The sequence below is a fragment of the Pocillopora damicornis genome, chromosome 1 (genome assembly GCF_964200805.1).
Source record: "Pocillopora damicornis chromosome 1, jaPocDami1.2, whole genome shotgun sequence".
In the NCBI taxonomy this organism is placed as follows: domain Eukaryota; kingdom Metazoa; phylum Cnidaria; class Anthozoa; order Scleractinia; family Pocilloporidae; genus Pocillopora; species Pocillopora damicornis.
Window position 1 is genome coordinate 36,431,173 of NC_142670.1, and position 22,421 is coordinate 36,453,593.

The 22,421-nt window shown below is 35.4% G+C and overlaps 3 protein-coding genes and 1 pseudogene across 5 annotated transcripts in view; all 4 read left to right on the forward strand.

The window, feature by feature from the left end:
- The first annotated feature begins 5 nt into the window (after positions 1-5).
- On the forward strand, positions 6-9,822 carry LOC149053588 (uncharacterized). 3 transcript variants are annotated; one of them, XM_089203058.1, is made up of 7 exons: positions 72-206; positions 4,597-4,652; positions 6,215-6,277; positions 6,649-6,742; positions 7,919-7,952; positions 8,735-8,805; positions 9,609-9,822. In XM_089203058.1, exons 2-7 carry the CDS (start codon positions 4,629-4,631, stop codon positions 9,800-9,802), a joined length of 480 nt encoding a protein of 159 aa, XP_089059184.1. In that variant the 5' UTR covers positions 72-206; positions 4,597-4,628; the 3' UTR covers positions 9,803-9,822. The 3 variants fall into 3 exon arrangements, with proteins under 3 accessions (XP_089059196.1, XP_089059184.1, XP_089059190.1); XM_089203070.1 differs by lacking the exon at positions 4,597-4,652 and having other exon boundaries at positions 6-206; XM_089203064.1 differs by lacking the exons at positions 72-206; positions 4,597-4,652 and adding an exon at positions 4,692-4,914.
- On the forward strand, positions 2,347-3,788 carry LOC149053589 (uncharacterized; annotated as a pseudogene).
- Positions 9,823-15,381: 5,559 nt separating the features above from the next.
- LOC149053590 (tolloid-like protein 1) lies at positions 15,382-18,044 on the forward strand. The gene is made up of 4 exons (XM_089183351.1): positions 15,382-15,421; positions 16,451-16,780; positions 17,511-17,759; positions 17,953-18,044. Exons 1-4 carry the CDS (start codon positions 15,391-15,393, stop codon positions 18,042-18,044), a joined length of 702 nt encoding a protein of 233 aa, XP_089039477.1. The 5' UTR covers positions 15,382-15,390.
- A 3,512-nt stretch (positions 18,045-21,556) lies between these two features.
- LOC149053591 (uncharacterized) overlaps positions 21,557-22,421 on the forward strand; it is a 35,329-nt gene continuing 34,464 nt past the window's right edge. Inside the window, exon 1 of the mRNA XM_089183354.1 lies at positions 21,557-21,659. Within this exon, the coding sequence (XP_089039480.1) occupies positions 21,557-21,659 (103 nt within the window). The remainder of the gene's footprint in view (positions 21,660-22,421) is intronic.

Consider the following 22,421-nt stretch of genomic DNA (forward strand, 5'->3'; position numbering starts at 1 on the left):
GCTTTCTCGAGGTGCAAGAAGAGTCGCCTGCCTCCGCTTGCCACGATTAGATTACAGCCGACATTTTATTACTCAAAGATCGCGTAAATTGGATGATGATCTCCAATGAAGAACAACTTAAGATTTTTGTTCTGTGGTACTTTTTTTTTTCATGTGGGTATGCTGCTGGAGCCAAAAAGAAGAAGGATCTATAAACTATTGTTGAGGTATGTGAAGAGATTGAAATCTCAGACAAGCTTCTTGTGCTTAAATTACTGGTAGTATTTCTTTGTGATCGATCGGGTGCTAATTTCTGCAATTTTGAATTTGGATTTTATCTTTCTTCGAAAAAAAGCGAACATTTGTAAAGTTTGTGAAATTGGTATTATTTGAGGGAAAATTCACGAAATTTGTCGCGATAACCTACCCGCGCGGATTTTGTTATGCAGTCGAGAAAATTAGAAGCTTAAGTTTTTGTGTCTGCTGCATTTATAATGCATGCAGACACTTAGATAAGCTGTAAAACGCGCGACCAGCTACTTCATATACGACAAGATCTCGGATTTACTCTTGACGTTTAACTGCGGATTCCATTTGGTGACATGATACATGAATTATGCACGGAGGGGTAATACTTTCGGCCTGTAATACTTTCGGCCTGTAATACTTTCGGCCTGTAATACTTTCGGGTGCAAACTTCGTTCCTCAGGGGAATAATCTATCCAATAGGATACGAGGAAAGGACAAATGAAACAGGTCGTGGCAAACTACCGATTTCCGGGAAGACTCGGAACCAATCAAATCTGAGAAAAGGACAAAGTCAAATCCGTCAAACCATGTGCTTTCGAAAAACGTTTGCGTTGCGTCGTATCGTCCTGATTTCGTTCGTTAAGCCAGGGTGTATTATTTTTGCATGCAAGGTGAGTGATCTTTTCGCTTTTCATATTTGTAACGGATTTCTTAAAAGGTGTTTTCTCATTTTGCCACAGCATTCGCACTGGGTGTCATTCCGGCCGAGTGAAAGGTTTTGAAAGATGCTTTGAATTTGTAAATCGACTGAAGCTTTCTCGGCGCCAACACGATCATCGCTTGGCCATTTTGCAAGTGCTCAGGACGCAAAATAAGCTTTATGAGCCCCATTTGGGGAATGCAAAGTCCCTTCGGGGAACAATTGAGCCCCATTTGGGGAATGAAAAGCCCGTTAAGGGAATTATTAAGTCTCACTTGGGGATTACAAAGCCCAATGCGGGATATAATATGCCCTGTTTACGAAATGGATTTGGCAGAAGATACATGTATTTCACTACACACGTGAAAACATCTATCACTGGACAAACACGTGCGAAAGCTGTGGCGATTTTATACAGAGGAGAGAAACCTAGAACTAGTATTCTTCATGATAATTACTATCTAAGCATCGCTATGAACAGATCTTTGCATACAGTTGTAAGGTATCAATGCTTTCAAAAATTGGAATCCTTCATCAAGATGAATCAAGCGCTCAATTGCTCCTTCACATTTCAACTGTCCAGCATTTGAAGATTTGCAATTTCCTTTGCACTTCCTAAGTGCAACTTGTGATTTTCCTGAGAGAATTTTCATTTGAAGCTTTTTTGTTTTGAAGAATATATTTTCAACACACATAGCAGCTCTCCTATCTGATCGTCTTAGTTCAGATTTACAAATGTCGCTATAATGAACATTAGCTAGTCTATCTTTATTTTCTAGTCGACTTTGACCAAGGAATATACCAGGATATGCTAACTCTTCAGAATATTGATCTTTGAATATATTTAAGGGTTTGTTTCCCTCTCCTGGTGCAACATTTAAAATACGTTGAGGCAGACTGTCTTCAAAATAATGTGTGTTGGTCAACATGGTGTCAGTAACACCAGCAGGTGTTTCTGCTTCATCTTCAGTCCACTGATCATCATTATCATTACTGTCATTTCCATCTTGCTTATTGGAACCACTGCTCTTTTCTATTTCTTTTAATTGTTCACTTTGATTTTCAGTATTAGTATCATCTAATAAACAGTTTGCAGTATACTGCACTCCCCAACCTTCATTTAGTGTTATTCCTTCCTGTCTGTAGAGGCTGCTGTTGTTGATTGATTTATAATGAATAAGTAAATAAATAAAAAATTATAATTCACCTAGGTAAGTTTTTTTTTTTGGCATTTTGTTGTTATAGTTGAATTTGTAGTAGTAGTCGTAGTCATAGTCGTCATCGTCTTTTGATGCAGTGCTCCCTATGTTATTAGAAATTTTGAAATACATTACATTGCTATGAAACAAACTCAAAAGGTTCTTTTTCACTTGCAGTCAATGGAAGAACAAAAAGAAGAATGTGTCTCCAACTAAAAAAGTAACAAGACATCTTACTTTGACATGTCCATACAAACCACCGATGGCTTAGTAAGAGGAGTCTGCTTCTCTAGAAGTAAACAGGAACACTTTGATCAAATGAGCAGAAAGAAATCTCCAATAAAACTTCAAAATTTTAGAATTGAAAGAGCAGGAGATGCAACCACAGTACTGATGAATAACAATGTACTGTTAGAGCCTACAAAAGAAATACCTTTTTTTAAGAATTGAGTTGCCAAGTGCCAAAAATATTCAGTCAATTTCAGCTGCAAACACAAATCAAAGTATCACCATCAAAGCCAAACTTATTCAGATGTCATCAACAAAAAAAGTGAAGACAGAGGATTGTGAAAAAAAAAAGTTGTTTGCCTATCTTGTGGACCCACATGGAGCCATTAAGGTGACACTTTGGGAACAATTCTGTGGATCTCATTAATCCTGCTGAGCTACCTCAGAACTTTACCAATACAACAGCAGCAGCAGAAATACTTGGAGTGCGAAGTGTCACTGCATATCAAGCCTGCTGCAACTGTAACAAAAAGCTGGTAATAGAGACGTCTCCCATACTAACCTGTTCAACTTGTGGGCTCAAGCAGAATATGAAGTCCACCATTCAACAATGTTATGGACAACTACTGGTACAAATTAAAGAATCAAAGATCACAGTGACCCTGTTCAACGTCATCCTGCATGATATGCTAGCGTCACAAGGAAAGAGCACTCTTCCAATCACTGAAGAAACCATAACTGCCTTTCTTCTAGAGTTACCAACTATAACCAGCATAACATTCAACAAAAAACAAAAATAGTGGAGTCAGTGCAAATCTGAATAAAATGAACAATTTCCTGTCACACATCAGTGGAAATTACTACTGAAAACCAAACGTTAATAATACCTGTTTTGTTACAGTTTGCAACAAACATTTTGTAGACACTGGTTTTAAGTGAAATGATTGTTTCTCTGACTGATAAACATTATTTACAGGTACACGTACTGCTTTTTTTGGGATAATATTTCTGTTGCGTTACATTTCTGATACATTTCATTTCAATTAAAAGACAAACACTTCAAAATACTTTTAAAAGTATATTCACCTATTTTATACTTGAACACAACAATGTAAATATACTAACTTTGTTTTACCTATGTTTTGTTCCAAATTGATTGCGTATTACCATTAAATGAAAAACATAATGATTTCCTAGGAATTATTACAACCAGAGACTTTTTCTTGCTTTGCAAAACTGCTACTGCATTTGCATTACAGTTGTCTTGTGTTACAAAGACTTCAGATACTATTCAATTTTGTTAAAAACTATTGGCTGTTGTATTTCAATTCTTTGATTTAAATATTCTTCTACAAAATAAAAGAAACGTTCACTTTAATGTTAGATTCTTTGCAGTACCATAACACAATAAAAGTTATTTAAACAGTGATGAAGATGTAATCACAATCATGATATTGATGATCCCTTACCTCCAACTGGAGCATGGGACATTCACCACTTCAGTTCCCCATCTTTGTGATGCCTTGAGCATTCCATAGCACTGCCTTTCGGGAGATGTTTCTAGCCAGTTTAACAGTATTCCAAAAAATTGGCACCTACAGCAGATTCCATTTCACTGCAGCAGACACAAGTACCCATTGGGTACCTATTTTTAAACTTTGCATACGTACGGTACGTACGGGAGGACTTTGGGTGAACTTTATAGCAAAATATGTTATACTGAAAAAAAATCCATATTCGTTTGTTAGCCAAAAGAGGCTAAGCTAAAGGTTGTTGTTGGAATATCGATTAAACTGTTGATATGTATTGTGTATGCCAGTTGATAACACTTCTGTGGTAAATGTGAACGACATTAGTCCTTCGCGGGCGAAAGATACTAAAATATCACGCGCTATTTTTTTTTTGTCCTTTTATCGCGGTATTTGTTTCATCGATATTCAAAATAATATTTTTTTTAAGCGCTCCTCATGGAAAAAAAGTGGAAAATCAAATAACTATCAACAATTAATTAATTGACTTTCAAAATTTGGTGGCTCATAAAGGAGCCGTTTTGTGAGTGGTGAAATATACAAGATACTTCACTCGTAGAATCGTGATTTTAGCGGCGCGCGCCTAAATCAATTATCGCATCACGCATCCAAGTCTAATTATCGAATTGTTGCGTATAGTAATTTATTACCTAACATAACGAGTAAAAAGATTCACAGTTGTATCATTTATTAAACTTGAAATTGGAAATAGCAATTCATCCCAAACCTGCAAGATAGAGGACGATGATAGCAACACAAATGCACAAGGTAATCATCATTGATACATACATAACATACCATAAGAGGCAGCGTTGCATTGTTGGGCGATTTGAACGAAAGTGTTTGTATTGATACGTAGCTTATGGTTATCGGAGTTTTTGGCCGAGTTTTCGATTAAATTATCTTCCAATGCGATTCTTAGATTGTCTGGTGTGTTGTAAATTACGCAAGTGATATATCCTATACGCATCTGATAACAACATTTTGGAAGAAACTTTTCTTTACATACTTTCAACTTTGCCGTCGATCGGTAAGTAGGTGAAGTCTTTCGAGTCATACATCACTATTACGGATTGTTATGTCACGTTAACTGTTCGTTTTTAACACAATTTTTCTTTTTTCTTAACCTGTCGGTAACCTGTTGGTTAGCTGTCGGTAGACTGTCGGTAACCTGTCGGCCGACAGTTGACCGACAGTCGGCCGACAGGTTTTTTGGGGAGCTCTTCTTCACAATTACCAATACATGCACACTACATAATAGTCTGGGCTATTTGAGAAGGAGTGTCACGACAGGTGGTCTAAAGTGATGCTAGAAATTAATAATTTATTAGCGGTGATTAGGTTAATACCATGGCTTTGATCTTCTAGTTTACGTGAAATATAATTTGTAAGGACTTAAAAGCATAGATCTTATTAGAAATCTGTAGACTGTTCTTCAATAACTCAGTGGGTGCAACTGGTTCACATGTGATTCATACAACGTAACTCATACAATGTAACAATGAATCATATTCATACATGTACCAATCCAATAAGCACGAGATTTTAATTGTAATATGTATTAGAGGAAAAGTATGATTTGTGCATTTCTGAAGAGTAGTTCAAATACCTGACTGTGTATATATTGTTGAATTAAGACAAACAAAATGGAGTTGAGAGGGGAAATTCCTACAGTCTCATTAAAACATTCACTAGAATTTTCATTCAAAGTATGGTGTTGAAACTCAGAATATGAGTGACAACAATTTTGTTAAGAATATTCTCAAAATAGTTGTAAACAAAAAAAAGCTTGGGCCACTATAATTTTAGCAGTAGAAAAGATGGTCTGCACAGTAATCTGAATATCCTCTGCTCTGTGATGGCTTTTGGTGTTCTTTTCAATAAACTATTTTATTGCCAAATTGGAAACTGATGGACAATGGACATAATCAAGTAGATTGTGTAAAATTGGATGAGTATTGTTAATATAATTAAGTGAGGGGGCAAAAACAAATCCAAGGGATTAAAGACATTACTTAAATTCCCTCTAGGGTTTGCACAGAATGCAGTTATTTAATTTCTTAAATTATAGAAACTTTCACACTGATCAGGAAAGAATGCAAAAATGAAGACTAATTAATCTACTAGATGAAATTTGGAGTTTTTAATTCTTGTTCAGTTTAGAAGCTTCTAGTAGTAAATATGTGATCATTATCTGTCTGTACTTGTTTGGTTTTATATCAGAAATTTCAGTCCTTGAATATTTTAACTGCTGACTTGTGCATAATTACCATATGGACAGACTTTTCATGAAGTATTCTGTATAAAATAATATGATCTTTCTATTTCAGAACAAGCCTGCTACCTGTGAGGACAAAGCAGATAATGGCGACATTGTGTCTGTTCACTATACAGTATGTACATATATGACTTTGCTTCTTACTTGAAAGCATTACAGTGAATTCCAAAGGAATTAGGATGTTCTCACATCCTTTCATTTTTCAAGCCAGAAATTTGAACCAAAATTGTTTTAATCACTTGGGTGCCAACATGTTATTAGTAAATAGATTTTGGCATCCTCTCCCTTTAGCTTTCTATTATCATTTTAAATTAGACTGCCTAAACAAAAAGACAAAAATAAACCGTCAAAATAAAAAATAAAAAAACAACAACAACAGCTCAAAGTAAATAACAAAAAAAAGTAAAAACCTGTTCTCAATTCTTATTAAAGATGTAGCTATTGCAAATGTTTGAATTTCCTTAATTTGTCAATGAACTCTTTTAGGGTACACTGGTGAATGGACAAATGTTCGACTCATCCCTTTTAAAAGGAAGGGAGCCACTTGAGTTCCAGTTGGGCAACGGGAAGGTTATCAAAGGTAACTTGCATCAGGACCTCTGATTATTTTGCTATACTATCAGGGTGATTTAATTTTGGATTCATAAAGCCATTAAGCCAAAGTTATCAGTCAAGTGCTCTCTAGAGCAAAAAAGGTAAAACATTTTAAAATCATGAGCTGATGAGAACAGTTTGGCAACAATTAAATTGCATAAAGCATGAGAACACTAAGTGAGCATTTGACAGGAAATTGGTTTTATTTTTAAATCTGATTTGTTGAGAATATGGAGCAAGTGTTCTTGGCCAATCACATAGAAACTTGAGGTGAAACCTTAAAATTAAACTTGGTTACTGTCAATACTTATACTTAGTCAAATGAAAATTTTTCTAATTGCAATATTTTGACTTCTTTTACTATCTGGTTTCTGATTCTTTTATAAAAGCTCTTAGTTAAAACCATTTTAGAGATGCGAAGATATCCCAATTCTTCATTTCACGTAAATGAAGTATTCTCTTGACTCACAATATGTGAATTATTTAGCTACTATTTAAGTTTCACTTACAACTATGTGACATTTTGTTGGTCATGTATACATACATAGTGACGTATAAAAATTATAGGAGGAAACATTAAAAGCTAAACTAGAAAGGAACCACTGTCCTCAGTCAAGTGTTCTGGTGAATTTGATTATATGAGGTTACCTTTTGTGATATCTAATGTAGACTGAGCATCATTGAAAATAAAAACCAAAGTATAATTACTGTATAGTGATTTTAGATATATGAAATTGATATATTTGCACTGCGATGAAGAAACAAATTTAGGAGATCCTTGCAGCTAAGAACACTACTGAACTAGTAGTTGAAAATGGGACCAGAGAAAAATTCAGGCCTGTATGGGATTTGAACCCATGACCTCTGCAATACCAGTGCAGTGCTCTACCAACTGAGCTTTAAACAAGCCAACTGGGAGCTGGGCAATATGTTGGGTCCAAATAAACCATCCAGGCGATGAATAATAATGACTTCCAACATGAGTTCTTCTTTTGCCTGGTTGGTAATACTTTTTTTAAAAGCTCTCAGTTAAAGCCCTTTTAGAGATGTTAAGATTTCCCAAATTGTGATTTTATGTGAACTGCAGTGACAGAAAGTTCACCACTTTACAAGTAATAGCCACCTTAACTTTTTCACCTATTTCTGTAATTTTTTTTTACAGGTTGGGAGATGGGTATAAAAGGAATGTGCATAGGGTAAGTTTTAGAAATATTACAGTATGTATAATGATTTTAGATATGTGAAATTCATTTATTTGCACTGTGGTGAAGAAACAAATGTAAGAGATCCTCGCAACTAAGAACACTACTGAAACGAGTAGTTAAAAATAGGACCTGAAAAAAATTTCAGGCCCGTATGGGATTTGAACCCATGACCTCTGCGCCTCTGGTGTAGCACTCCACCAACTGAGCTAACAAGCCAACTGGGAGCTGGTCAATATGTTGGGTCCAAATATACCATCTATACATACTACAGTATATGATAAAAAACAACAACGAGGTCAAATATTTTCATCATGAGCAGATTTTTGTAATCAGCAATTAGTGCTATCGAGGAGGGTACTTCTTCTAAAGTGGGGCTTAGCTTAGCAGGATTTCCTCAACTGAAAAAAAAATACCTGTCTAAAATTTTACTTCTAAGTGACAAGTTGGGGTGCAAAAAATTGTGCCCATGGATGGATACTATTTTCCAAGTTCTATTCATTTGAAATAAGCTATTTGCAAGCATAACTGACAACAACATTGGCATGGCAACTCTTTTAAGAGTTACTTAAAAGTAAAACTCCCTCTGGACTTCAAAGCCCCCTACTGTCTTAACTGCCTTTCCCATCCCCCTTTTCGCATTGTTTATTCTCTACAAATAAGTTAAAAACCCTTTTGGTTGATCATTTTTGTGGCTCCCTCAAACAAGTTTACAGAAGCGGTGCTCAGGCTGATATTTTTCAATAGACTATGATTCTGCTTTTTCTCTTTTGCAGTGAAAAAAGAAAATTGATCATCCCTCCTCACCTAGGGTATGGAGCTCGTGGAATTCAGAATGTTATTCCTCGTAAGTAAATATTGATTGTAACAATGACCATGGAGGAACTAAGGGGGCCTACATCTATAAGTACAGAAAATGGTCTGAACGCAAGTGTAAGTCTTAATTTATGACACAGGTGATATTTGGGAAGTTTTCTTAATTGAACTTGGATGACCAAAACATTTCATTAATATAATTATATTAAATGCAGAATTGGTTTGTATGAGTTTCTGATTTACTATATTATCAAAAAATTCATTTTTCAAATCTCTTTGTTTGTCCTCAGCACACATTACTTAAAATAAGAAATTTCCAACAAGTTGGAAAATGCTCATATTTTCTTTGTAATGGCAATTTGATAAAATAATTATGACATTTCAACCAAGTTTAAAGTTTTTTTAAATATTTAGAACTTAGCATTTTTTGTTTGTCTTTAATTCTGAGCACATGTAATATGTAAATCTTGTGTTGCAATCTATAACCTATTTTATTGGGCATGAGTCATTGACCAATCATGAACAAGATATCTGTTGGATATGTGGTAATAGCCAAATAGGAAAAAAATTTCTTTTGAATTTCTTGTTATAACACAGATTATACATTGCAAGATTTCTGCAGAGCCCCATTCTTCATTATACAGATAGTTTATGGATAAAGAAAATAATGGCAGAAACAATATTTTGCCTTTAGGACTACAGCTTTGATTTGTTTTAGAATAGTATGGGGTTATAAAGAAATCTTTCTGCTAATCATGATATTAATATCATTCTACGTTACTGAATAAACAGCAAATCCTAACATTTTCTTATTTTTGCTCTATTCACACATAGCCGACTCTGTACTAATTTTTACCACCGAGCTCATGTCCATTAAGAGGAAGTCGCTGTTCGATCCAAAGTTACTGCTGCAAATAGGATTTTGGCCGCTCCTGGCTGGAGTGATTTTGTACTATCTGTATAGAAAGGCATCTAAGAAATCTGGAAAGCCTGCAACAAAGTCGAGCAAGAAAAATAAAAGGAAGTAATAAAACTGTGAACCTTTTTATTTGAGGTTATTCGTAAATGATATCACAGTATGCCTCTTACTCGGCATCAGTTGACTATGACACGATTTTGTACCCTAATTTGGGAAACTTTCCATGCGCAACGCTTGAAGTTCGTTGACCACTCTGGAGCAATCAGCGTAGAAACCAGAACTCGGTTAGTGATTGAGAAAAGTGACAATTAACCCTTTAACTCCCAAGATCTGATTGTCAATTCTCCCCTCTAGCTACTACACATTTCCTTGTTAATTGATTACGAGAATTAGGTGTTCAATCAAGGAAATAAATTGTACCTGATGAGTCTGAGTGTTCTCATTACCTGTTTGCTGTATAATATATGGATACTAGAGGGAGAAGTTACTTGCTAATCACTTCAGGGAGTTAAAGGGTTAAAGTACATTGCCTGAACCGCGGGCAAACGCGACTGACCAATTCGCGACTAGCTTTTAATTTAGATTTGATTGGTTGAGAGGATGGTGCGCGTTTTCTGGACCAATCACAGAGCGAAGTAAAGCAAACCCAACGCGAACTTGGCTTGCTTTTGACACTTCACACTTACTTTAGACACCGAAGATTGCTCTACATCGATATTTTCTTAAGAACCAGTCAAATAATCTATCGGAAAGTATTATCCGCTGCTATTGACGATTATTTAATGGTAATGTTATTCACGAAATGACGTGGAATGTCACGGTTAATAAAATTTGTTCGTTTGTTCGCCGTAATGGCGCTTCTACATCTTATCTCTCTTCCCATGGTTAACTGAAGAGATAACTTTACAAGAAACGAGGGCATTTAATTCAGCTTTCGCTCACTGAATTATTTCGGTTTCTGATGTGAAAGCCCGAATTGAAAGAACTTACCGAAAGTTTAGTTTAGAAGAACTCATAACTATGCTCAAATTTTGTTCACCGAAAAAATTAGGAGAATCCAGGCATTAAATGACCTCTCAAAGTCATTTTGCAAAGGAGTGAAAAATTATTATGGTGTTTAGACGGCGTGTCAAGTGTTATAACCCAATCAATGATACATTTGCGATAACAAATTTTTTTGGAAACCAATTTTACGCGAACAACGAAAATGATTTGAGGAGTAAAAATTTACATAAGTCATCTCTAAGGTCAACCCTAATAGTAGTGATCTATGAGAAAGGCTTTAAACACGCTGTCCCCCGCTAGCAAAAAATGGATATCTACATATAACACAACTCATCACCTGACGGATATCACCCGCTGTGAGCGTGTGTGGGTGTGTGGGAGGAGGGGGGGGGGTTGGGCGGTAAGGGAAGAAGCGGGATTGCCCACTCTTAGAACCGATCAGATCACAAAATTGTAAAATACCCCCCTTCACGAACTGAGAAAAAAAGAGAAAGTGATGGTAAACTATCAACCGGCTGAGGAAGGTCCTTGTGGTGAAAACTTGAAAATCTTGCCCTCTAACGGAGATTTAAACTCTAAGAACCTCCCAGTCGGTAAATAACATATTAATCTTTCCACTGACGCGTCATTTTCAATCCAGGGACATTACATCGCGGAAATAAGTTTCGTTATCGAGAAGTTGATAAAAGAAGAAAATGAAAATGTTTTTGAGATGAGATCCGTAGTTTTGGATTCTCGGTTCAAAAAAATAAGTCAGCGTTCATGAAAATAAAAAAAATGTATTTAGGGTAAAAAATTTGGCATAATTTGGATTTGAAAGTCAAATACTGTTATGAAATAATAAAAGCGTTGGTTGCCGATGAATAGTCACGTTAGTCATATAACTTAGTCAGTTTATTCAGTTCATTGCAACATTATATAAATAAGTTATTAAAACTGCTCAAAGAGAAAAGGGAAAAGAAAAAAAAACAAATATACCTTATTTCAGTTCTCTTTTGAGGTAGACGTGGACTTGGAAAATTACGTGATGGAAATTTTTGTCTATTTAAAACTTAATTTATTAAAAACAACAGTTAAAACAGCTGTAAAACCCTTTACCCTTGTGTGAATTAATTATCTTCTGCTTATGCGGATAAACACCATCAGATTCTTTCAGAGGAAAGGGACAATCAACATTCAGGTACCAAAACATAAGAGCTTCGTTTCTTTCTGTTCTTGTTTCATAATAGTTTAATTCATCTCTCTCGCTCACTATACGGTACAAAAGTTAGATTTGAAAGTGGAGAGAATTTTTTTGTTGATAGGATATAAGCTTCCTAGATGTTGACAGATGGCGATCCTTTCGATGACATCATTTTTGTTATGTTTGTTACCACAATATTTATCCTAAACTATTCTAGCTCCTGAAGTTCTGTAATTCGATCATTTTAGTTTGTTTTCTCTATTTTTGGGATTTTTATGTTATCGTTTCCGCCTTTTTTGAGAAACAAAGAACACGAAAAAAGTTAAACAAATTAATCGACTAATTGATCGACATGGACAAGAGTCTAAATTCTTCGAAAAACACAAATAGTAGTCTTATCCTCGAAAAAATAAACAAGAGTGTATGTTTTGTAATGGTATTTTACAATGGAGATTCGAATTTTACTGAAAGGGAAACATATTCCTTGTAAGTTGTTCAAACGTTAATTTGAAAGTCAAATGGCACCTGAGGAAAAAGACACGAAGAAGTCAGTTTGTGAACGATAAACAGTTATATTCACAGAGTATCGGACATAATCTTTAGAAAAAAAAAATTACAACTCTTCGATTTTGTGGAGTCTTTCCAGAAGACTTTTTCAAAAATCTGTCCTGATGAGAGATTGAAAAAATTGCTGAATTAATTATTCTTGTACGTGATATAGAAAGCGCGCAACGCATACAGATCTTTTTTCCTGTCAGTTCTTTGCTGATGTGCTGCAATTTTTGCAGTAGAGTGATAAAAGCGCAATTTCTCCTTCTATTGTCAATATATGATGATATTGAACAGATTTACTTTGATAAGAACGAGACCGGTTAAACCACAAAATCGCAAACCTGACATTTCTGTGGCTTTTCTTCATCTAAAGATTAAAAAACACTTTTGAATAGTTTCTCGCGACATTCGCACCATAAATTATGCAAAATATAACTAGTATACATATATATATATATATATATATATTGATATTGAAACATCTGTTGTTTAAAGGGCAATAACCGTTCTCTTACCGAAAAGAACGAATAGTAACGGTTTTAGAATTTAAGGTAAGTTTTAGAACAATGAAGAACCTAGTCATTCTATTACGAGCTCTTTTTATCTAAAGGTGGCGAGCCTTCCTTTTTATTGCGAGATAACTACATGTACACAGTCAGTACAGATGTCGATCCTGTTGATGAATATGCTACGTGCTTTACCACAATATAGTTTCTAATATGTCTAAAATATTTTTCCACTGCAAAATCAACTCGATTCCTTTCAGTTTATAACCATAGTATCTGTGAGTTATGCTCTAGATGTGCATTTGACGCCCTGTCAAAACCAGTACACGACAAAATGAGTAAAACTTTAATCAATTCATGATAGCACTTCATTCAATTCATCGAAATCTCATTTCCCTCTACCAACATCGTTATATTGTCAAGAAAATTAGTGTTGAGAATTTTGGAAAACGATCAACTCGATCAAATGAAAAATTCAAATGACATCAGAGCACAAACAAAAAGCATGCAACTTGTAAAATTATCAGCTGAGTGATGGATAAAAGGATAACTATTCCCAGCGCGAGGATTTCAATTTATTTCCTCCAAAACTGTAAATGTGTCATCAATATATTCGCCGAAGAGGTTGGAGAACACCACAAGGGAAAAGAGAAGCACTTTCTTTGTAGGAAGGAAAATTCCAAAAAATTTGTACATTCTTTCTTCCTTACATTAAAAATGCATGAACATAATATTTACTTTGCGCAACGGTCGGGATTTTGTTCAGCTTTTCCAAAGGAATAAAAATCACCTTTATATTTCATGTTTAGAGGATGAAAAGCGCCAAATATAGTATGGAATATTTTTATCGGTCGCCATGAATTAGCAATAAGTTTATCAATGATTCATCTCGTAACTGAATTCTAACTAAGCTCAGTGATCACATTGGAATTCCTATTTCTTATTTTATTGGGTTGTTGAGTAGTCTGTAAGCGAGAATTGAGAGACTGATTCATTTCGGGTGCATGTTGATGGACTGCGTAATTTAAACCTGATAATATGAACTTATCGAGATACTATGAATGGCCTCTTTTCCAAGATATTTTGGCTAAGGAAGAAAAAGAAGAATAATTATCCGCTCTACAAAATTTCGTACGTGTATTTGAGGCTTCTTTTTTTTTTTTTAAAAAGACAAGAATAGTGATAAGGAATCAAAGTGGAACTAGCTTTTACTACCCTTTTACTATTCCTCACATTTAGGATTAGTAGGGGCTTTGGAATCAATAGCGAACTACCAAGATTTTTTAGGATTAAAACTTTTAATATTCTTCACATTACTATTATTACTTTTTTTCTAATTATCTTCTTATTCAAAGTTCAAGAAGTAAACGTAAACGAAACGTGTATCCGTTAGTTGTTCTTAGATTTTTATTTGACATTTTCATGCTTTTTTCGATTTTTAAGGATTTTATTATTATTTTGTAAATATTTTTAGTAATTACAGTGAATAAAGGATTATTATTACTACCTGTCTGTGATCAAAATAAAAGGGAAACAGCGATTTTTATTCGAAAATTGCCGACTCTATGTAGATGAAGTTAATATAAAAATTGCTTTCTTATAAGGTGAATACATATGGCTTCTGTAGTATCAGACGAAGAAGAAAGGAGACTTCGACTAAACACAAGCTAGCACGAGGTTTATTCATGAAAGCTGCTCTTTCAATTATTTTTTCTTTTTATTTCGTGTTCCTATTTTGGAATTCTTAGTCCAACAAAAGATTTTACAACCGGTTTATTAATCTTTCTTGTTGGCTTTTGCTAACCATAGACAGGGACTTTTTTCCCCTTTACCATAAAATATTGAAAGCTATAAAAAAGACAGCACTCGAATTCAATTTCTATTTAGATTCATCCATCAGTCATAAGGGTTCCAAGAATTAATATTTTTTTATGCTGATATTAGATGACATCAGCTTCAGTAACCAAAGTACATTATCTCAATTTCAGATTTAAGAAAGAGTTAACTCTCTCAACATATCAACATGTTTTTTTCAGGAAATAGGTGTCGAGAAAAACAAAATTCATCATTTATGGACTATCCAGAATAAACCGTGTAATAAATGATCTTGTTGTTTTCAATCTTGGTCCCAAACTACGTAATGGACCGATCAAGAGATTCGGCTTCTTTTCAATACACTTTTTTCTAGAGTTGGCTCTCACACTAGCAATGATTTCCAAAACTCAGGTGAAGTAATGGTCTATAGAAAAGAAAATGTCAATCAATTTCGTCGAAGATAAAAGCATACATAAACATAATTTTCTATTTGAATACAATTATTGCATTTCATTGTGTCTACATGTATTTTGTTTACAAACCTCTGTTGGCTTGATGTAAGCTTACAGTGAATAAGGAAAAATTAAGCCTATGAACTTTACTTCTAGGGCACACAACATTGTGATGGTATCTTCAATGGCCAAGTGGAGTTTCATCCTTGTTTTCTGTAAGCGCCTTGGCTGTTTACAACCATTATCTAAAAATTTTAAGCTTTCTCATTCTTTTTTTCTAATTATGAAGGAGGGGAGGCTCCATGGGTGGGGTGGGCGCCACTGGGAAGGGAACAGAGATAATGAGTGGGATATTCGTCGAAGGAGGGTACTGAAGAGTTAAAGGATGAACGAAGACGGCATCTGCTGAAAGAATGTATCATGCAACTTTTAGGTTTAAAAACTATGCATGTGAAATGGGCGCTTTCTTTGTTACAAATTGTCCAAGACGTCAAGATTGTCTCATCTGAGGTTGAAATAAGGATCTCTTGCATATTTTGCTAGTGCACTAATTTTTATGAGATTTCACTCTCTTTCAAGTTCAACAAAATTAACTCAAATTAAAATTCAATAAAATAGTTTCAATGAAATGTATTTGAAAACCAGTGATAAACCAACTTTTCTCTATCCTCGATACACTTTTTTCACAAGGAAACTAGATTTACGGTCTTAATTCTAAATCGCTGGCACTTTTTCCATTTGGAATTGGAGACTCTTTGGTGCAGTGGCTACACTCCAAGCTTGGTGAGCCCTAGCCCTGACCGACAATTTATGTTGTGTTATTGAGCTAGTTACTTCACACAATGTCTGTGCTTATTTCTTCATTTAGCTTTTGTTTGTTTTGTTTCTGTCAAGCTAGGATAACCTCTGCGGGGTAATAAATGGATTTTTTTAAGATTTAATTTAACTCGAATGTTTGAAATCGTCATTCGTTTTGTCCCAGCTGGAGCAGAAGTCGATTTGTGGTATTAATTCACTCTCTCCTGCGCGGAGTATAAAATAAAGTAAAGTATATTTTTATTTAGGATTTGTTTAATGATCTAAAATTCAATAAATGGAGTAATTGTGCTCGCAAGACAGAGCTCAGCTTTTTTGCAAGCCACTGTTTTTTTTTTGGTCTTAATGTATCATTTATAATTTCTTCATAATAACTATCAACTGTTTTTGTTGCAACCAGACTAATTGACTCGTTGTAGTTATTGCAGGTTTGATTGAGTATGATAAGCAAGCACGTGCACAAGATTGGAAACAAGTCCAGGAGTTTGACGGGAAAAAATTTATCTCAGTTTCACGGGGAAATTATGTGGAACTAAACTTTACAATACGCAGCGACATTCCAGGCCTATGTCTATGGGGATATCATCTTGAAATTCGTGATGGCAGTAGTCAGTCAACCAATCTTCTTGGTGAATTCTGTGGAGATTACGGAACTGGAGTAGTGAGATCCAGTGGACGATACATGTGGTTGAAATTTATCCGGACAGATTTCTATAACTTCGACGTATTCTATACCGCCAGATCCATCAATGAAACAGGCATGATGTTTCTTTCAATTAATCAATATATACCTATATATATGCATATAGATATATATATCTATTACTAATTTTAAATTCCAGAAACAAATAGACTTTTAGTTAATAGAGTAAGAGAAGTGGTAGATTTTGAGCTTAGTAAAGAAGTAGAAAAAGATGTTTTTTGTCTGGTCTCGAGCGTAGGACGAAGAAATTAAAATTTCCAAAACTACAAAGTTTTATCCACTTTGTGAGATTATTTCGCCATTCTGCAACGAATTTCTTTACTTCTTTTGCTGAAAGCCAGGCTTCTTTTTACTTTCACCTATGGACTCTTTTCCTTTTTATTTGTCTCCATTCACATGCTAGTTTTAAACGCAGACGGATAACAGAGATTTTCGCCCGCATTTCAATATCTCACCAAAATGTTCTTGGAAATTATAGTGAAATCAATAATGCTTAGTTTGACATGAAAAAAAAAATTAAAACATAAAAAAATAAAAAGTTGGCACTCGAAGGTCTATCTTATCCTTAAATCCCAGACAGACAGGCGGAGACAAAGAAAGGGGAAGGATACAAATAGAATCCGTATGTTACTTTGGCCTGAACACTGAATTGTGTCAGAGTTAGAATATTTTTTGATGTGCATGTATACGAATTATCCTCCCGAACTGTTTCTAAGGTTTTCTGCATACATACACCATAATAATTCCAACAATTGCTTTCCTTTTTTCTTTGAAATCTAATATAGTCAATCCTACGTTGGATCAAGCTACAAATACGCAGTATGTATTTTTGAACAGAACCTCTAAACTGTGGTGCCCAATAAAAGGTGCGCCAGCTCCATACATTGTATGGAGAAAGGATGGTGTCACTGTTCAAAATAGTACCAGCATAACATTTCAGCTTCAAGTAACTTCAGAAGACAACGTGAATTACAGCTGCGAGGTAAGAAGAGATGGAGAGGTATTAAGAAGAAACATCAGCCTCAGAATTGAAGGTGAGGTATTATTGTTTTGTTGAAGTATATCAGTACTTTGTATAATTGGATTGTCTAAACCTGTACTTTTTCATTTGCTCAAAATTCTAACCACCCCAAAAACGTTTAAGCTACTTTGGTGGTTGGATCTTATTTGACCTTTCAAAAGTGATCTTTCCATATCCCTTTAATTTAATTTGTATGTTGTTTTTAGGTTTGAATGTTAATTATTGGTATGATACTTATCTCGTGAAGGGGAAGGCGTATATGATGATAACCAAAGGAAATTCACATTTGTACGCTTAAACTTGTTTCTATTCCAAGTGAAGTTACTTTACCAGTTTGTCGATTTTGGCGCCTGCATAGAGTGTACCTGTAGTTCGTGTTTTCAATCCAGTTTTCATCTTTGACTCATGATCAGTTAATTTACATCGTAACTCTGAAGTGTTCGTTTAATCTTGGTAATTGTGATTTTACAGTAATGTTCTATCAAAGTGAAATATTCTTCGTTGCCCAAACAACTGACTTAAGTCTTTCAAATTTGAAGCCTTTGTTGACGAATTTTAACGGCCAATCATTTCTTGCCTCATTTTAGAGTGCCCAGGCCCTTGCGAATGTGACGTCTTCCACCAAACTATCGTTAGTGTGAATTGCAGTGGAAAAAGCTTTAATTCAATTGCATGGAAATTTCCGCCTGCTATGTCAAAATTGTGAGTGTAATTAAACAATTATAAATACCAAGAAAAGATTGACCCAAAGGCCTGCTTCTCCACTAGAAGCCCTATTCTTAGAGGAATTCCTCACATGCTATCGTAGACCTTATTCTCAAAGGAATTACTTTCATGTTATGGCAAGACTCAAATCGATTAGGATAACCCCAGGACAATGTAAAATGTACCATAACGGGTAGTCGAGTCGTGGGAATTCTTAACGTGCACAATGTTCTACGCTGGATTGGCTATATCCTCTTAGGATCTACAAGGAAGGGTTTGATCCTATAATAATTTAAGAGAGATAAGTTCAAGAATAAGGCTTACATGTGGGATTCAGTCCAGAGTTCAAAAATAGATATATTGGAATACATTGGAATAATATCCCTACTCTTCAGAAAGTGGCAAAATATCAGGCGGTGATGGATCATTAGGCTGACGAGAGTAACCTATGATTCAAGATAAGATATTAGTCATTTATTAGTTGTTTTCTTTATAAATTTCCTTATAGTTTTGATGATGAAGAGATTAGACGTTCAGGTGTCATTTTTATCGTAACGGTTGTACTCAGCATGTACTTTACACGTTCTAACGTTATCTTGATAGGCACTTAAGAAACAACAAGCTGAGGGACTTGCCCCAAGGAATCTTCAGTAATTATACCCAGCTGGAGTGGCTGTAAGCCAGGACTATTTGTTACTTGTGTCAGACACGTTTGTAATGGTTCTTGATAGGAATTTGAGTAACAGTGAACTAAAGGACTCCTCCCCGAGTAATCTGCGGTTGTAATGTGGAGTCTTTCTAGCTCCCAAAAATCATGACTAGTTTCGCCCAACCTTTACATGAACACCTGAAGTGTACCTGAACTCATTATTTCAGTCACTGTGTCAGTGACACGGACTGACGCGTGATCTTGTGGCCTGATCGTCCGGGGGGGTAATTCTGCGAAGGATAGTTGTCGACTGACAACATTTCTTTACTCGACCCTTAGGATAACCTCCGCTGGACTTATCGAAACGTTGGAATTGGTTCCGAACACAATCCTTCGAAGCACCACTTTCACCCGGACAATAATAATTACCCGATAAATTCTTCTTAACTTGGGGAGCCTCCTCGCTAGAGATTAGAAGTTAGAGACTAGAAATCCCCCCCACCCCTGCTTTTTTAGTGTTAATGGGTATTTAACCAATGCCCCTCCCCCTCCTTCAGGCTCTGGGTTTACATAGAGCTCCCAAATCTAAGAATTAAGGCACAGTCTCCAAAAATAAAGAAAAAATACCTAACGTGAAAATGGAACGAGCTCACTTACAGTTCTGGTTAAGCACAAAATAGGCTATATTCATGGCTGATATAAAAGAAATGATTACATAGATTTGTTTGAGCCCCCCTATCAAAGCTCACACGAAAGTACAGCATTACCGGATGCACCCTTTGATTTAATGTAATTATCGAATACATGGTGATGAACACCACCCTCTACCAATTCCCGACAGGGATATTAGCAACAACCAGTTGAAGGAATTACCATCAAGCATATTCAGTAACAATACGAAACTGTCCATCCTGTAAGTTAGGACCCTTTCTTCTTTTTGTAAAGAATGCCTAAGATCCATCTCGCACAGGGCAAGATAGATATCATATCAAAGCATGCAAGGATATACAGCATTACCGGATACACCCTTCAATTCAACGTAATTGTTGAATACATCGTGAAATACCACCCTCTATCTATTCTTGGCAGGAATATAAGCAACAATCAGTTGAAGGAATTACCATCAGGCATATTCAGTAACAATACCAAGCTGTACTACCTGTAAGTTCGGACTCTTTCTTCTGTTTGTAAAGAATGCCTTCAGAGGAGAAAGTTTCTTCTTGTTGCGCTTGATTTTAAATCTGCTATAAAGTATACGTTTGTTAGGTAAAGAAAAATAAACAATAGACCATCAATGAAGCAACACAAAATGAGACAACTGGTCAGGACGAATTTAACGTATGCAAGTCACAAATTTATTTTAACATTCAAGTTGAACCTTCTCGCGAAGAGATGTTATCTCCCTTTTCCAGCTTTACAATGTGTAAAGCACTGATCAGTTGTTCTCAGTGCTTGAAAATTTAAAAAAAACCAACAAGTTTCAATTAGTTTTGAGCCATATTTTAATTCGTAATGCTACCTTAGGTTCCTTTATGTAAAAAAAACGGAAAAGAAGACATCGGTTCTTGTAGAATATGACTTTGTTAGGATATTAGAACATTAAAAAATAAGAAATTTCTAGCATACACAGTTCCTGCACTTAACTTTCATAAGTGGAGGCACATAGTTTGTCTTCTGACTTTTTATAGACCTGTTTCATACTAAAATATATGTAAAGTAAAAAGTAAGGACTATTCTTCTTAGTTTTAATCCTGCTGACATTTTAAAAGGAAGACAATAGAACGTAAACAGATAATTTCAGGGACAATTAGTGGCATTCAAGGCTTTATAATAGTTAGACTGTGTCGCTAATTGATACATTAGTCTTGCCCTGCTTTTTTAGTGTTAATGGGTATTTAACCAATGCCCCCTCCCCCTCCTTCAGGCTCTGGGTTTACATAGAGCTCCCAAATCTAAGAATTAAGGCACAGTCTCCAAAAATAAAGAAAAAATACTTAACGTGAAAATGGAACGAGCTCACTTACAGTTCTGGTTAAGCAAAAAATAGGCTATATTCATAGCTGATAGAAAAGAAATGATTACATAGATTTGTTTGAGCCCCCCTATCAAAGCTCACACGAAAGTACAGCATTACCGGAAGCACCCTTTGATTTAATGTAATTATCGAATACATGGTAATGAACACCACCCTCTACAAATTCTCGGCAGGGATATCAGCAACAACCAGTTGAAGGAATTACCATCAGGCATATTCAGTAACAATACCAAGCTGTCCATCCTGTAAGTTAGGACCCTTTCTTCTTTTTGTAAAGATTGCCTAAAATCCATCTCGCACAGGGAAAGATAGATATCATATCAAAGCATGCAAGGAAATACAGCATTACTGGATACACCCTTCAATTCAACGTAATTGTTGAATTGTTGTTGTTGTTGGCAACCGTCTGTCTCGGAAGACAATGGAAATCTGCACCAAAGAAGTAGAATCACGTCAAGCTGCACCGCCGGCTGTGGCTGTGAAGCCCAATACGGGAGCCGCAGACCCGCTGGCATTTTGTGCAGGTAAAGTCATTTGTGGGGGTTGGTTGAATGGGGGCAGATCGTAACAAAAAACACCACCTTCTATCAATTCTTGGCAGGAATATAGGCAACAACCAGTTGAAGGAATTACCATCAGGCCTTCTCAGTGACAATACCAAGCTGTACGCCCTGTAAGTTGGGACTCTTTCTTCCGTTTGTAAAGAATACCTTCAGAGGAGAAACTTTCTTCTTGTTGCACTTGATTTTAAATCTGCTATAAAGTATACGTTTGTTAGGTAAAGAAAAATAAACAATAGACCATCAATGAAGCAACTCAAAATAAGACAACTGGTCAGGTCGAATTTAACGTATGCAAGTCACAAATTTATTCTAACATTTAAGTTGACCCTTGTGGCGAAGTGATGTTATCTCACTCTTCCAGCTTTATAACAAAATGTGTAAAGCACTTAGTTGTTCTCAGTGCTTAAAAATTAAAAAAACCAACAAGTTTCAATTAGTTTTGAGCCATATTATAATTCGTAATGCTACCTTAGGTTTCTTTATGTAAAAAACGGAAAAGAAGACATCGGTTCTTGTAGAATATGACTTTGTTAGGATATTAGAACATTAATAAATAAGAAATTTCTAACATACATAGTTCCTGCACTTAACTTTCATAAGTGGAGGCACATAGTTTGTCTTCTGACTTTTTATAGACCTGTTTCATACTTCCCCAATATTAAACTAAAATATATGTAAAGTAAAAAGTAAGGACTATTCTTCTTAGTTTTAATCTTGCTGACA